The sequence below is a fragment of the Gouania willdenowi genome, chromosome 5, assembly GCF_900634775.1.
Source record: "Gouania willdenowi chromosome 5, fGouWil2.1, whole genome shotgun sequence".
Taxonomy (NCBI): domain Eukaryota; kingdom Metazoa; phylum Chordata; class Actinopteri; order Blenniiformes; family Gobiesocidae; genus Gouania; species Gouania willdenowi.
In genome coordinates, this window is record NC_041048.1 from 30,480,616 (window position 1) to 30,494,976 (window position 14,361).

Genomic DNA, 14,361 nt, shown 5'->3' on the forward strand with positions numbered 1-14,361 from the left:
TTTTTTTGGGGTGTTTTTGGCAGTGCTTAATGCAGCCAGGACAGGAGAGTGGAGGGCGGTGCACCTAATGAGCGCTCCGCGGAACATTTCCCCATAAAAAAACATTCCTTGCCTCACGGTGATGGCGTTTCATGTTGATTGTGTCCATATCCACATTTAAACGTTTTCATTGGTCGATTCCATGATTCTGTTCACGATTCCGTTAACGCGGATTTTATAGGTATAGGAACTGGGAAAAGTCGCCTTGATTTTAAAAAACAAGCTAGCTTTTTGTCTGATGATGCTTATTGTCTAGGGCTAGGCCGTACAAACAATTCAGCCAACAAATAGGATTCATCAAGACTACCAGTACCTACCATGCTGGTCGAAGTTGATGATACTGCAGCCAGTCTGATTCCAGGAGCAAAGGTACACAGCTCCTCCCTCAATGATATTCGGCTGGGTGGTGTTGCCTTTTGGTGCGCCGATCAAAATACTAATACTGGACAGTAGAGAAGGAAACAGAAGTGGTGAAAAACCTCAAAGCAGGACAAATCTTAAGTAAGCTCCAAATACATCAATCACTTGAACTCATCTGGTAAATTCATTTAAAAGCATGAATTAAGAATGCTGATTATGGTAGACAGAGGTGTAAAGAGTACTGAGTACAAGTGCAAGTAAAAAGTAGTTCAATTAAATAGGATTAAAAGTAAAAGTTACCATGGTAGTTACTCCCCCCCCCCAACAAAAGTAGAGAATTCTTTCGCTACTTCAACATTTCCAAATGAATGAGTTAAAAACTCTCCCATGTTTCTTCTTCTTATGTCTTAGCCTGTTTTCTTGACCTTATCAGCTTTTGTGTGTGTTTCGTCATCACCCCCACATGACTTTTGTGTTTTCCGCTTATACTCAGATTGTTTAATTTTGCCCTTTTGAAAATATCAGGCATCAACTGAATGCATTGAGTGACTAAATATTTGCTAAATCAAAATATGATTAAAATAAGACATCCCTACACCTTCTATACAGTGGGGCAAAAACATATTTAGTCAGCTACCAATTGTGCAAGTCCTCCAACTTAAAAAGATGAGATTTTGAATGAATTTATTGGTAAATCCCTCGGTAAAAGAAGTATTTGGTCACCTACAAACAAGCTAGATTTCTGGCTCTCACAGACCTACACCTTCTACTTTAAGAGGCTCCTCTTTCCTCCACTCTTTACCTGTATTAATGGAACCTGTTTGAGCTCGTTATCAATATAAAAGACACCTGTCCACAAACTCAAACCATCACACTCCAAACTCCACTATGGCCAAGACCAAAAAGCTGTCAAAGGACACCAGAAACAAAATTGTAGACCTGCACCAGGCTGGGATGACTGAATCTGCAATAGGTAAACAGCTTGGTGTGAAGAAATCAACTGTGGGAGCAATTATTAGAAAATGAAAGACATACAAGACCGCTGATAATCTCCCTCAATCTGGGGCTCCACGCAAGATCTCAGCCCATGGGGTCAAAATGATCACAAGAACGGTGAGCAAAAATCCCAGAACCACACGGGGGGACCTAGTGAATGACCTGCAGAGATCTGGGACCAAAGTAACAAAGGCGACCATCAGTAACACACTACGCCGCCAGGGATTCAAATCCTGCAGTGCCAGACGTGTCCCCCTGCTTAAGCCAGTACATGTCCGGACCCGTCTGAAGTTTGCTAGAGAGTATTTGGATGATCCAGAAGAGGATTGGGTGAATGTCATCTGGTCAGATGAAACCAAAATAGAACTTTTTGGTAAAAACTCAACTCGTTGGGTTTGGAGGAGAAAGAATACCACACCTACTGTAAAGCATGGGGGTGGTAACATCATGCTTTGGGGCTGTTTCTCTGCAAAGGGACCAGGATGACGGATCCGTGTAAAGGAAAGAATGAATGGGGCCATGTATCGTGAGATTTTGAGTGAAAACCTCCTTCCATCAACAAGGGCATTGTAGATGAAACATGGCTGGGTCTTTCAGCACGACAATGATCCCAAACACACCACCCGGGCAACGAAGGAGTGGCTTCATAAGAAGCATTTCAAGGTCCTGAAGGGGCCTAGCCAGGCTCCAGAGCTCAACCCCATAGAAAATCTTTGGAGAGAGTTGAAAGTCTGTGTTGCCAAGCGACAGCCCCAAAACATCACTGCTCACCTTGTGAAGACTTACAGAAAACGTTTGACCTCTGTCATTGCCAACAAAGGGTACATTACAAAGTATTGAGATTAACTTTTGTTATTGACCAAATACTTATTTTCCACCATCATTTGCAAATAAATTCATTAAAAATCCTACAATGTGATTTTCTGCATTTTGTCTCTCATAGTTGAGGTATACCTATGATGAAAATCACAGGCCTCTCTCATCTTTTTAAGTGGGAGAACTTGCACAATCGCTGGCTGACTAAATGCTTTTTTGCCCCACTGTATATATTTGAGGCAAGTACAATCTAAGCTGAAATATCTCCATGTTGCAACATTTGCTGTAATTCAAGAACATGCCAATTGGCCTCTTCCACTAAAACCTCCAAAATTCCCTATTGTGAGTGTAGTCAATCTTCTCTCCGAGCTGCGTTACCAAACCAGCATCCCTATCCCTGTCATCAACACTTTTGCGCATGTTAACGGCATTGGCAATCTTAGTAAAACACGCAGTGGCTGAACACACAGCGTGTGCATGAAATTTCGCGTTCCTTATTTGGGATCTTAGTAAATCTGGTTAAAAAAGAGCAGGATTAAAATTATTGTGTTTTATGATCAACTATGCTCCAGATAAAAATGACTTCCATGGACATGAGTATTTTTGCACTTGTACTTTGCTTCTCCATCTGTTTTCAGGAATGAGTTTCATGATAACTCACAGATTTACCCAGAAACATCTATTACACGGCTGTTTTTTAAGTTTAAGTTATTGAGAAAGCATTGATACAAAAAATGGTATAAGCAAAAACAAATGTCACAACTAGAGCCTGGTGATTGATGACATTAGCAGAGATCAGATCGACTTGTTTTCCCATCACCCTTTAAAATGTCTGCAGAGCAGAGGAATATTTACATAAGGTGTTCTTAAAAAACGCTTCACTCCACAGGCTCCGAGGCGACCACAGAGCAGGCTGTAAAGGCTCTCTTTTTCAAATAAGTACACTACTTTTAAACATTTATTCCCTCCTGTGATCCCCGCATTGGGGATATGAAACATTTACGTCCGGGTCAATTAAACTGAACAGTCAACAATGGCCTCTTTTACAACAACATGTGTAATACTGAAAACATGTGTATTACTGAGATGATTAATGCATGTGTGACCTGAAACTAGAATTCTTCTCTTTTAACTTAACAAGAATCTGCAAAGGGAAAACGAATAGTGGCAAAGGATACAACGTGTACTTTTTACAATAGATTTATGAGCTCCAGTCAATGCATCTAGAAGTCAACTTCTTATGATAACTTGTTCTTGTATTAACCATTTAACTTAAATAATAGCCTCTCTTGTTTTCTTTGCTTGTTGTGTGAGACAACATATCAGGTACAGTTCTAACAAAAACAACAGTGACCTAAGTTGATCTCTCCTTGATTTAGAGCTCTATTGACCCATGATGGTAAATGGTAAATGGACTTGATTTTATATAGCGCTTTATCCCCACACTGAAGCAGTCTCAAAGCGCTTTACATATCAGGTCATTCACCCAATCACTCTCACATTCACACACCAGTGGGACAGGACTGCCATGCAAGGCGCTAGTCGACCACTGGGAGCAACTTAGGGTTCAGTGTCTTGCCCAAGGACACTTCGACACATAGTCAGGTACTGGGATCGAACCCCCAACCTCTCGATCAGAAGACGACCCACTACCACCTGAGCCACGGTCGCCCGTGGCTCAGCTGGTAGTGCCACATGATAACGCATAATGCAGACATGATGAAGGTAATCTGGGCACTTACCCTTGCATACTTATTTAGTCTTCTTAAACAGTCACTGATAACAGTTCTTATGTGTGAAACCAAAAAGAGGATCAAACTCTCAGTCAACACCAGGTTGTATTTAGATTTCGCCTTTTACAGATGCTAAGGGTTTGAATAATAAACAGGAAACAGCTTTTATGAGCTCGCCCCTTAAACCAAAGTGTTTACAGTTATTAATATCAAATGAACTTAGGTGGCAAAGTCATCTCTAACCTAAGATTTCACTAGTATGTTCTCTTTCATGTGTCACCAATTAGATAGTAGAAATGTAGAGACAGGTTGTAATAGTTAGGAGAAAAGGAAAAAAAGTTCAGTTAAGTTGTGTTGCACTATTGGCTGCATCAGAAAAGTGTTTCCCAAAAGTAGTAAGTGCAGTAAGTCTACACTGATCGGAGTAACGGACATTACACAGGGGAAAGATAAGAGCTGCACAAAACCTGAGTAAACTGGTGAAACACTGTACTTTGTTTCATTTAAAAGCTCACAGACTCATCAGTAAACAATGGAGGGTCAGTGACATCAGGTCACTACATTTCAAAGGGCAGGAGCAGTTTCACCACTGCCTACTCACTCTGCACAGATTACGGGTGGGTATGTGCTGTGTTTACACAAGCAGAGACGCATAAATAGAAGGCTGCAACAAGCCGTAGGTGGTCGTGCTAGGCTAAAAACTTAAATGAAGCACTGTTGGTTCCGATCAGTGCTGTACACAGTGAATAGAAAGGCACAGAATCCTAATTCTCACTCCAATATGCTTTTATAATCAACACATCATAAATGAACGCTGTAACCTATAGCATACTTTAACTATAGCTAATGCGATAACACATTCAATTATTTATTAGTCTAAGGTCAGGATCAGAACATTTAGGATTGCATTAGCTACTTCTGCAGGAAAGTATGAAGTACAAATTTGGGGTTGTCCAGTAAAATGTCTTGGTAAACTCTTCATACTTATTTGAATCAATCCAGTTTAACAATTTTTTACTGTTTACACCTGTTAATCGAAAACAGTTTTAGCAACACATTAAACACAACTAGAACCTAAGCAGCACACATGCACACACATACTGCTTCTAAATATTGCTGCTTATGTGAGAGATTAACAGTGTAACTAGGGGTGTCCCGATCCGATATTGACATTGGATATCGGTACAGCTGCCAACTTTGGTCGTTTAGTCGCCTAACTGGTAAAAAAAATAAAAATAAATGCAATGCACTTATATACTGTAGGTGATAAGGATTAAATATCAATATAATGTATTTAATGCCTAAACATGATTCTATGTCCAGCAATAGCTCTGTGTGAATGAGTGCGTGCTGCACTGCAAAAGTGTTGCGCTTCAGCTATCAACGCAGTGTGTTGTCCTCAGAGCAGATCAGAGCAGAGAGGGAAGAAATTAAAACAGTCTTGAAACAAGCATCCACTGTTAACTCAATCCTTTTTCTGCACAAGAACATGGATTATCCTTATATTTGGTACGTGGATTATGTAAATAGATCCAATGGTGTCTCTGGCGCCGCAGGCACACAGCAGTGCCAGTGTTTGACGTGTGATTGTTTCCCCGTGCGCTGATCTGATGTTGACAACAACAGTGTATTAATAAAAGCAGGCTTACCACTAAAATAAACATAAATATGTCATTTGTATGATGAAAAAAATAGGTTTTAATTGTCAGTTTCAGGTCGGGCACGGATATAAACCTAATGTCTGTTGGACCTGTAGGTTTCACTTTTGCGTTGTCGGATTCTGGTCAAAGCTTGAATAAGGTTCATATCATAAATGGTCTGTGTTTAAAAGCAAAGCGGCACCACAAAACACTAAAACAAAATATTTGTCTCTTTTTTCTTTCTCCTCGTCCTCCTCTGCACCTGCTCATTCATTCTCCGTTTTGTTTTTTGTTTTTTTCATTCTCCGTTTTTAGGTTTTTTTTAGTCGACTAATCGCTTCATGTGCCATAGTCTTGGTCGACAAACCATTTACTTGGTTGACTACAGCCCTAGATATCAGTCCAATATCAGCCTGAAAACGAATATCAAATATCGGATTCAAATGGGTGAGTTTTTCTCATACCTCCTGTTGCTGACTATTGTTCTCTGTTTGAGTTACATCACTTAATCAAGCTTTTTCTAACATTCCACACTACAAAATCAGTAATTATGATTTTTTTATTAAAGAAAATAAATAGTATGTATCATTCATGCTGGTATCGGATCAATATCGGTTATCGGCCGATAAGCAAAGCCTGCAATATTAGTATGATATTGGAAATTTAACGATAAAATGAAAGCTGCAGGGTTTAAGTTTTTTCTTTTTTTTTTTTTGCGTCAATTTGGTGAAAAATCCATAATAAACTTTCAGAGTATTGTAATTCACAGTGTTCTGAGAAGACCTCCGTGTCTTCTCTTGGCTCTGTATTCAAGCTTTAGAAGACAAGGAGTGTCTTTCTTTCACAGAAATCTTTTAACAAACCAAAGTGCTGCATGAGCAGTTTTGGGCATTACTATTGGCTGCTCAACAAAAGTCAATGCGCAATCATATCCTGTTGGTAGTGAACATGCAAAGCGGAGGTTCGCGCGGACTCAAAAGAAACATTCGTGACGTCCGTGCCACGTATTGTATCAGAGGGAGAATGATAACAGATGTAATAAATTGTGCGTAAACCTTGTACAAGAATATCCGAGGTGGAGAGAGTTTTGTTTGCGGAATGGTGTGGATCTCCCCTCTGCTCTGACCTGTGGCTGGGAGTACTGCGGCCGGGTTCTACTGCGAACATGACCGCAATGAGCGCTTTGGGCCTGGGGAGGGGCACATGGCAGTACTCACTGCACATTGAGGACAATAACTACAGAGTTATACAAGCTTTTAGTCGCTAGATTTGACAGCAGTCGCTTTTGAGAAAAAAGTTGCTAATGGGAGTTTAAAAGTTGCCAGATTTAGCCACAAAAATCATTGTAAACAGCTTGTGTGCATTCAAGAGGATGCCGGGCCGGTGGATTTGAAACTGGGAGAGGGGAGAGTGTTGTTTCCATTCCAGTCTCACAAGTCTATATACCGCAGCTTTAAGGAGAAGACAATACAAAACTGCCACTAAATCAGCCCTTCTCAAATAGTGTCCGTCAGGACCTGTAACTTTGCTCTGATCAGTCCATGAAAAATAGGCAGATTTGGACTGAAACCGTGCTATTGATCTGCCATTGATCTGAATCGATGCAACAAGTCTGTCAATCAGTCTGCATTGTTTGAAGATGGTTGACCATAATCCAGTAGGTCTGAGCAGCGCTGTGTCAGGCACACTCTGAGTAAATTAAATGGACTAAATGGTAAATGGACTTGATTTATATAGCGCTTTATCACCACACTGAAGCAGTCTCAAAGCACTTTACATATCAGCTCATTCACCCAATCACGCTCACATTCACACACCAGTGGGACAGGACTGCCATGCAAGGCGCTAGTCGACCACTGAGAGCAACTTAGGGTTCAGTGTCTTGCCCAAGGACACTTCGACACATAGTCAGGTACTGGGATCGAACATCCAACCTCTCGATCAGAAGACGACCCTCTACCATCTGATCCACTGTCTCTGGTCTGACATCACCATGACATGAGACTTTAACGGTCAAAACATGGAGAGAAAGACACAAACTAGTGAACCTCTAGTGAATCCACCCCTGAGTGTTTACGTTCTAACCTAAAACTAAAGTCATGAAAAATGAGTGAGAGCAGAAATGACAAGATGAGCAACAGGAGGCAGCTCTCTGCAGAGTTCCCTGCAGCTAAACAAGGCAGTTTGTCAGAATACGTGACAACCAACAAATGCAATGCAATGATCAGCAGAGGCAAGAATTAGGAGAGCATTTGTTTCCTGTGGTGATTCACACGGACATGTTTAACAACAGCAAGTGGAAGCTGTCACAACACGAGATTAGTCCAGGACACAGAGTGGTGTTGTTTAGCAAGAAAAAGTCCAGTCTGTACAAATGAGGGCAAACCTTTGGCATTCTGTTAGCTCAACAGTATTCTCTCAAACCACCTGGTGCTTTGGTAACAACAGGACACATTCAACAAATCTGCACACTAAGAAATGTCTACATTAATTATCTGAAACCACAAGGGTGTGAACTTTAGGAAAATAAAAGACATTCACATAAGTGATGATTTGCATGCAATTTATAGGAGCAATTCATCAGCCACAAATCAACAAGAAGCTCACAAACAGCAGAACAGCTGGGAAGCACTTCAACATAAAACTTTATCTAAATGCCTCCTGGATGATGCAACATCGGCAGCAGCTGTGAACAGCTGGCCAAGAGGGTATTTGGGTAAGACAGGTCCAACAGAAAGTACAACCCAGCGAGTAGGCAGATAGATTGAAAATGGTGAGAAACAAATATTATCCAAACCCCGTTTCAACGTTAGGGTTCTTACCAGGAATTTTTCACAGTGTAGGGGGATCACAAGGTGTGCATGCAAGCGCCACCGACATGAGTGTTGTAGGGGCGTCCAGGGGCATCCCTCCAAAGAAACTTTTGAAATGTATAATTCTCTGATGGACAATTTTTGTGAAGTAAAGCTAAAAGGCTTTTTATTTATTTACCTTTGTTGCTTTAAGACCAAAGTTATTTTTGAATAGGTGAAGGGTCATGATGAACTTAGTTAGAGTTAGTCATGCTTGGCATAGGTCCTCCACTAACAAACACTCACACATACTGTATAGTAGGCTTTACACCGATCTGATCAGCTACATCGGATTGGCCAATATTTTGCATTTTATGCAATTAATGTGATCGGCTGTAATGTCTTAATTCGCCAATCCGACAAATGACGTCATTGTCATGATGAAACTTTCTGTAGATGCCCCCATTGCATTGTTTAATCTGTCTCATTTACACCAAAAAGTTGTTTGCTTTACCTGACGTGGCTTTATTTCACTCGCATTTGTGCAAAAAAAGTGAAACGCTATGAGCAAACGGTAAAAATGTCTCTCGGTTAGGGGGGAGAGGCTGAGCGCTGAACTTCTTCGCCGGTCTACTGGCTCTGAAAGCGAGGACAGCGTCTGCTGCTAGTGTCTGTGTGTGTGTTCGTATGTGTGTGTGTTTGTTTATTCAGCCAGAGCATGTTAAAAGTGAGAGTCCTATAGCGGAACGATGTGCTCCCGTTTACTTTAGCTTTCATACAGGACACTTCTTTCCATTTCAGGGTGGTGGTGGACACAGAAGCGTGCGTATGCGCCCCACCTCCACTGTGCACCTGTGAATACAGACTATAAGCAACAGCAGGTTATAAATGATCTGCTCCATTCAAACACGCTCCCTCACTCCGCACACTGGTCGAGCGACCAGCGCATTCATTCACAGTTAAAGGGCCACGCACCCACACACACACAACAAATGTTATGTTCAGGTCCTGCATGAAAATTCTTTAGTTCTTCCACTCAGTCAGAGTCACAAGGCTGTGTTTAGGTCCTGAAACATGGTACCACTTGATTTTCCGTGAATCTGTGTTATGTAGTATCGAAAGATTTCAGGCGGTACCTAAAAAACCCAAAATGAATTCATATGATTGGATTGGTGATTGTTTTTTGAACTCACTGATCGGTGATCGGTCCACTCCTTTGGGTAGTCCATTGTCCATTATAAACATGACGAGCAGCTTCATGTGTCGCTACATGCTAGGTTTGGTTAAAGCACACTGTTTAAATTGGACGTGATTACGGTGACAACGAGGAGGATGCACACAGGCGACTTCGGGGGCAGCTAAGTAGCTGCAGGGGTCCTTGCGGTCCTCAGGTAAAGACAAGAGCATCTGAGCAAATCGCCTATTTTAAATAGATGGTGCAGTTGATGTACGTGTTATTCAGTTTTGCAGATTAAAAAAAACTTTAAACAACACAGGCACGCCTGGAAGTATCCAAAGGGTAAATGACAGGAAAGCTCCTACGGTGGTAGAAATAAAGCGTATGGGGCGACATGCCACTAGCGGCACAGTAAACAAACATTTCCATCCATTCCTCTGTAGCTTCCTCTACCTGGTAAAGCCAGCGCCGCCACCAGGACCAACCCAGGCATCAACAGCAGGAGTCCTGCATGGTGCACCAATGGTCCTGGACTAACACACCTATAACGGTGCCTTCCCTGTGTTAGTAAAAATCTTTTAGGTACTAAGGATTTGGTGAGTTTATGTTGTGGGATTTGGTACGAATTGTATCCTTGAAAGTTTTAAAGCTTTTCTTCACACTAAATTTTAAGAACTTTGCCTTTTTGGCAAAAGAGGAAACACATTTATCCAGGTTGTCTGAAAGTCTTACAAAGCTTTTGGAACTATACCTTCTTGGGATTTTTGGGATTACTTCAAATATATATATATATATATATATATATATATATGTATTATTATTTTTTTTTATCACAAAGAAAGCTGATAAAGCTTTCTTTGTGACTTGTCTGATTGTCTGAGTGCATCTGGTATTTGGAGCACTGAGAACACTTTAGCATGGCATACTGTGTTCAGAAGAGATCTAAACCAGATTCCATTAGACTGGCTAAGTTTGATCTCTGGCTCATCAGTTCCTCATTTTTCAAAAATCGGTGAAGGAAATGTTGACTGAAGGCCCAGAAGGTTCACTATAAGAATATAAGAGCAATGTTACTTTGCTGTAGGTTGCACCCCGCCCCCCGCCCATAAGGGATAAATTATGGACACGTCTTAAAATAGTTTTCAAACAATTGTGCAAGTAAGCCTGTACAGACTGGTTTCATTAATATCAGCAACAATACTACACAATATAAATATATCAGCTATTAATGCTGCCGCTCATTGTTCGAATGCACTTAAAGCCAGAGAGTTACATTATAAATGCGTTTTTTGCACCAAAATTAAGTGCATCTGCATGTCCAAACCTGCAAAACATTATCTGACTGATCAATGAACGCTGTCCATGATTATGGAGGCGAATGACTAGTTTACCTGGACGAATTGGAGAAGAATTCAACAGAATAACCAAAGTAACTCCCGATAGGTCCCGAAAAAACCACGCGTCCATCGACATCCAAGTTAAAGGCAGCGCAGAACTGGATCAGAACCACCGCAGTGAGCAGGACGCACGGCACGGTGCGCTCACAACAGTTCCATAGTGAGCGGAGAGGTGGAAGTCCAGAAACCATCTCTTTGGCTGCGTGTCTCTTCTTTCATTGAACGGCTGCAGCGTTACACGCATCATCCGTGCAGGTATAGACGCAAGTTGGGTTCCTGGACATGTGGTAAACTCCTGAATGATCCTTTAGCTCCGAGTGTTCCAGTGCAATGAACCACAGTCAATGAACCACAGAGAGAGAGAGAGAGAGAGAGAGAGAGAGAGAGAGAGAGAGAGAGAGAGAGAGAGAGAGAGAGAGAGACCATATTACTATGGTCTCCTAAATATACATATTAGTAATTAGTTTATGCATATGTATGTGTATATATACATGTGTGTGTATCCATAAAATGATGAGTCCGTCCTTAAGACTGCTCTACTGTAAAGTGTCTTGAGATACCATTGGTTATGATTTGGCGCTATACAAATAAAAGATTGATTGATTGATTGATGGTTTATGGGAAACAAAAAATGACATAATTGCAAATAAATAAATTAACAAATGTGTAATTAAAATTTTATATAAATGAAGATAAAATAAATAAACATCGATGAATAAACACATATAAAAAGCATGCATAATTGAAAAAATAAATGAATGTGAATACAATCATAGATATATAAATATATATTTATATATCCTTCCCCATGAACATGGGTAAGGAAAGGCCATAAGGCCATGTCCAAATCTTTGATAAAGACTTCTGGCACCACGTTGTCTTTATCCATCCGTTTTCTGACATGCTTCCTCCTGTTTTCAGGGTCGTGGGGGTCTGCTGGTACCTACAGTGGGGCAAAAAAGTCAGCCACCAATTGTCCACCATAATTTGCAAATAAATTCATTAAAAATGCTACAATGTGATTTTCTGGATTATTTTCCTCATTTTGTCTCTCATAGTTGAGGTATACCTATGATGAAAATTACAGGCCTCGCTCATCTTTTTAAGTGGGAGAATTTGCAAATACTTTTTTGCCCCACTGTATCTCACGCCAGCTGTCATTGGTCGTTACTTTGGGTACACCCTGGACAGGGCACCAGTCCATCGCATGGCAACATACACACAGACAACCACTCACACTCCATTCACTCCTTTGGGCACCAATCAACCCAACGTTTATGTTATTGGATTGTGGGAGTAAGCTGAAGTACCTGTAGAAAACCCATGCAAGCACGAGGAGAACATGCGAACTTCACACAGAAATGACGTAAGTGTCCACCCCAGGGCTTGAACGCGTGAGGTGGACGTGCTAACCACTACGCGGTACCCCCATGTTGTCTCATTTTGGTCAGTTATACTCCCTTGAGACACAAAGTATGTACCGGTATGTTTTAACAAAGGTTGGAGGAATGGACGTTAATATTTTGGATTCCTTCAATTTCAATTTAATCAGACATTTCTTGGATGTGGAATCAAACAAGCCAATTAATGAAGGTCCTTCGGGATTAAGCAGCATAAATACACATGAAGGCTAGCGATTTATGATCAAGTATTTGTAGAGATGGATTGTGATATATTCAGTAGACTTTGTTGTATTAGCACTGGAAGATTTAAAACTATGACTGTGGCCATCTGGGACAGATTTCGACACCCAGCACTGAAAGGATCTGCATCAAGTGGTCATTTTCATCATCCTTTGGAAAGATTACCCACAGGAATACTGTGCTTCTTCTTTGTTGTAGCAGCTCAGTGGATTGTGGGTAAACTGCCATCATGAGGTGAGGTTCTAGTCTTCATATTTGTAATATATTGTTATATTAATGCGTTATTCCATAATGCATTCCATCTCAGTGAGTGATTATTATTTGTCATTATTACAGGTAAATCTGTTACAATGTTATCCCCAAATTAAACAGCAGAAGTCTTTCCTTCTTACACACTCTACATGTTACAACAGTTCCTAGTGTTAAACAGGGAAAACCCACAGGCGTCCATCTTCCACTCTGTCCTTCATCATCCTTATAAAACTGAATTTCGTATTATCATGGCAGGCTGACAGGCAGGCACTCATACAGTGGGCTTTGTGAGTAATGAACAGTATGAAGCCATATATTAAGAGTAAGGGTTTCTTCATTGGAGAATAGGAGCCTCAGGTTTAAATAACAGTGACTCATCAAGTGTTAACTGCCAAATTCAACAATAGGACAAAAAAAGGTTTGTCCTTAAAACATGTTTTCACATGACACAGAGGTTGTAAATGTGTAGCAACTGGTAACACATCAGCAGGTTTCCACAGTAAAAGACAAACCATCACTGGCTGCTTCTACCTCATGCTTGTGAACAACTCTCTCACAAAGCCCCCTGCCCTTCCACCCCGCCACACCACTGATTAAACTGCTGGACTGTGAAAACCATTTGCACTACTGCATTGTAATAACTGTTATTTTGACAATTGCACTAATGCCATTCCCCTGCAAATCTGCAACAACGCACGATCGCACTTTAGAATCAAAATGTGTATACTGCTACTCTGCCACTCACATGCTCACTTTATATTTTGTATATTCTGTATATTTTATATTTTATTATTAGTATTATTATAGTCTAGTATTTTAGTATTTTTAGTATTTGGTATTATTAGTTATCTTTAATTGGGAATAGTTGGGTTCTTTTAATCTACCTCTTCATTTTGTTTGCTTACTATTACTGTGAAAGGGAGGACTCGCAAAATAAGATTTTCATTGTGTGGTGCAACTGTCTGGTTTTACTGTGCATATGACAATAAATATCTTGAATCTTGAATCTTGAATGCAGTTTTGACTTTCATAAATACAATGAGATAGCAGTTGTCCATCTTCATATGTGATATGTTAGACATGGTTACACAAAAGATTGGTGGAATTCAAAATAATAAAACAAATAAAGAGAAATAAGATATTACATCAAAAGTATATTGGCTAGATTGTCCAGATTATCAAGCAATGCCCTTTATACAACAATAACTCAAACATCCTGTATAAGTTTCCTACAAATTATTTATGATCGTAAGACACAAACAACAAGATCATATTTTGATAATGTATGGAACAAATTCTTAGTTGCTAGCCCTATCAACATTAAAGAGAATTAAAAGCATTTACAAAGAAAATACTTACTGTAATGCCCGAGCATTGCGCTGATTAGCTAACATGTCAAGGTCGGTAACCTGGTTTCTGCGATCGACCATTAACCACTGGGATAAAAGCAAAGGTGTGTGTTTTGTGATGTTTTTGCTTGTGCCTGTTTATGCTACAGCTATCAATCACCCCAACA

General features: G+C 40.4%; 2 protein-coding genes across 5 annotated transcripts in view; both read right to left on the minus strand.

Moving 5' to 3' along the window:
• The window catches only part of LOC114462863 (integrin alpha-5-like), a 56,126-nt gene extending 44,836 nt beyond the window's left edge, over window positions 1-11,290 (minus strand). For 2 of the 3 annotated variants that reach the window (XM_028445936.1, XM_028445934.1), the window contains exons 1-2: window positions 10,945-11,290; window positions 357-481 (exon numbers count right to left, since the gene is read on the minus strand). In XM_028445936.1, coding sequence (XP_028301737.1) covers window positions 357-481; window positions 10,945-11,141 — 322 coding nt within the window. In that variant the 5' untranslated portion in view covers window positions 11,142-11,290. The remainder of the gene's footprint in view (window positions 1-356; window positions 482-10,944) is intronic. The other variant, XM_028445937.1, reaches the window with a different exon arrangement.
• LOC114462870 (formin-like protein 20) overlaps window positions 1-14,361 on the minus strand; it is a 474,381-nt gene that overhangs the window by 99,717 nt on the left and 360,303 nt on the right. The window lies entirely within an intron of this gene.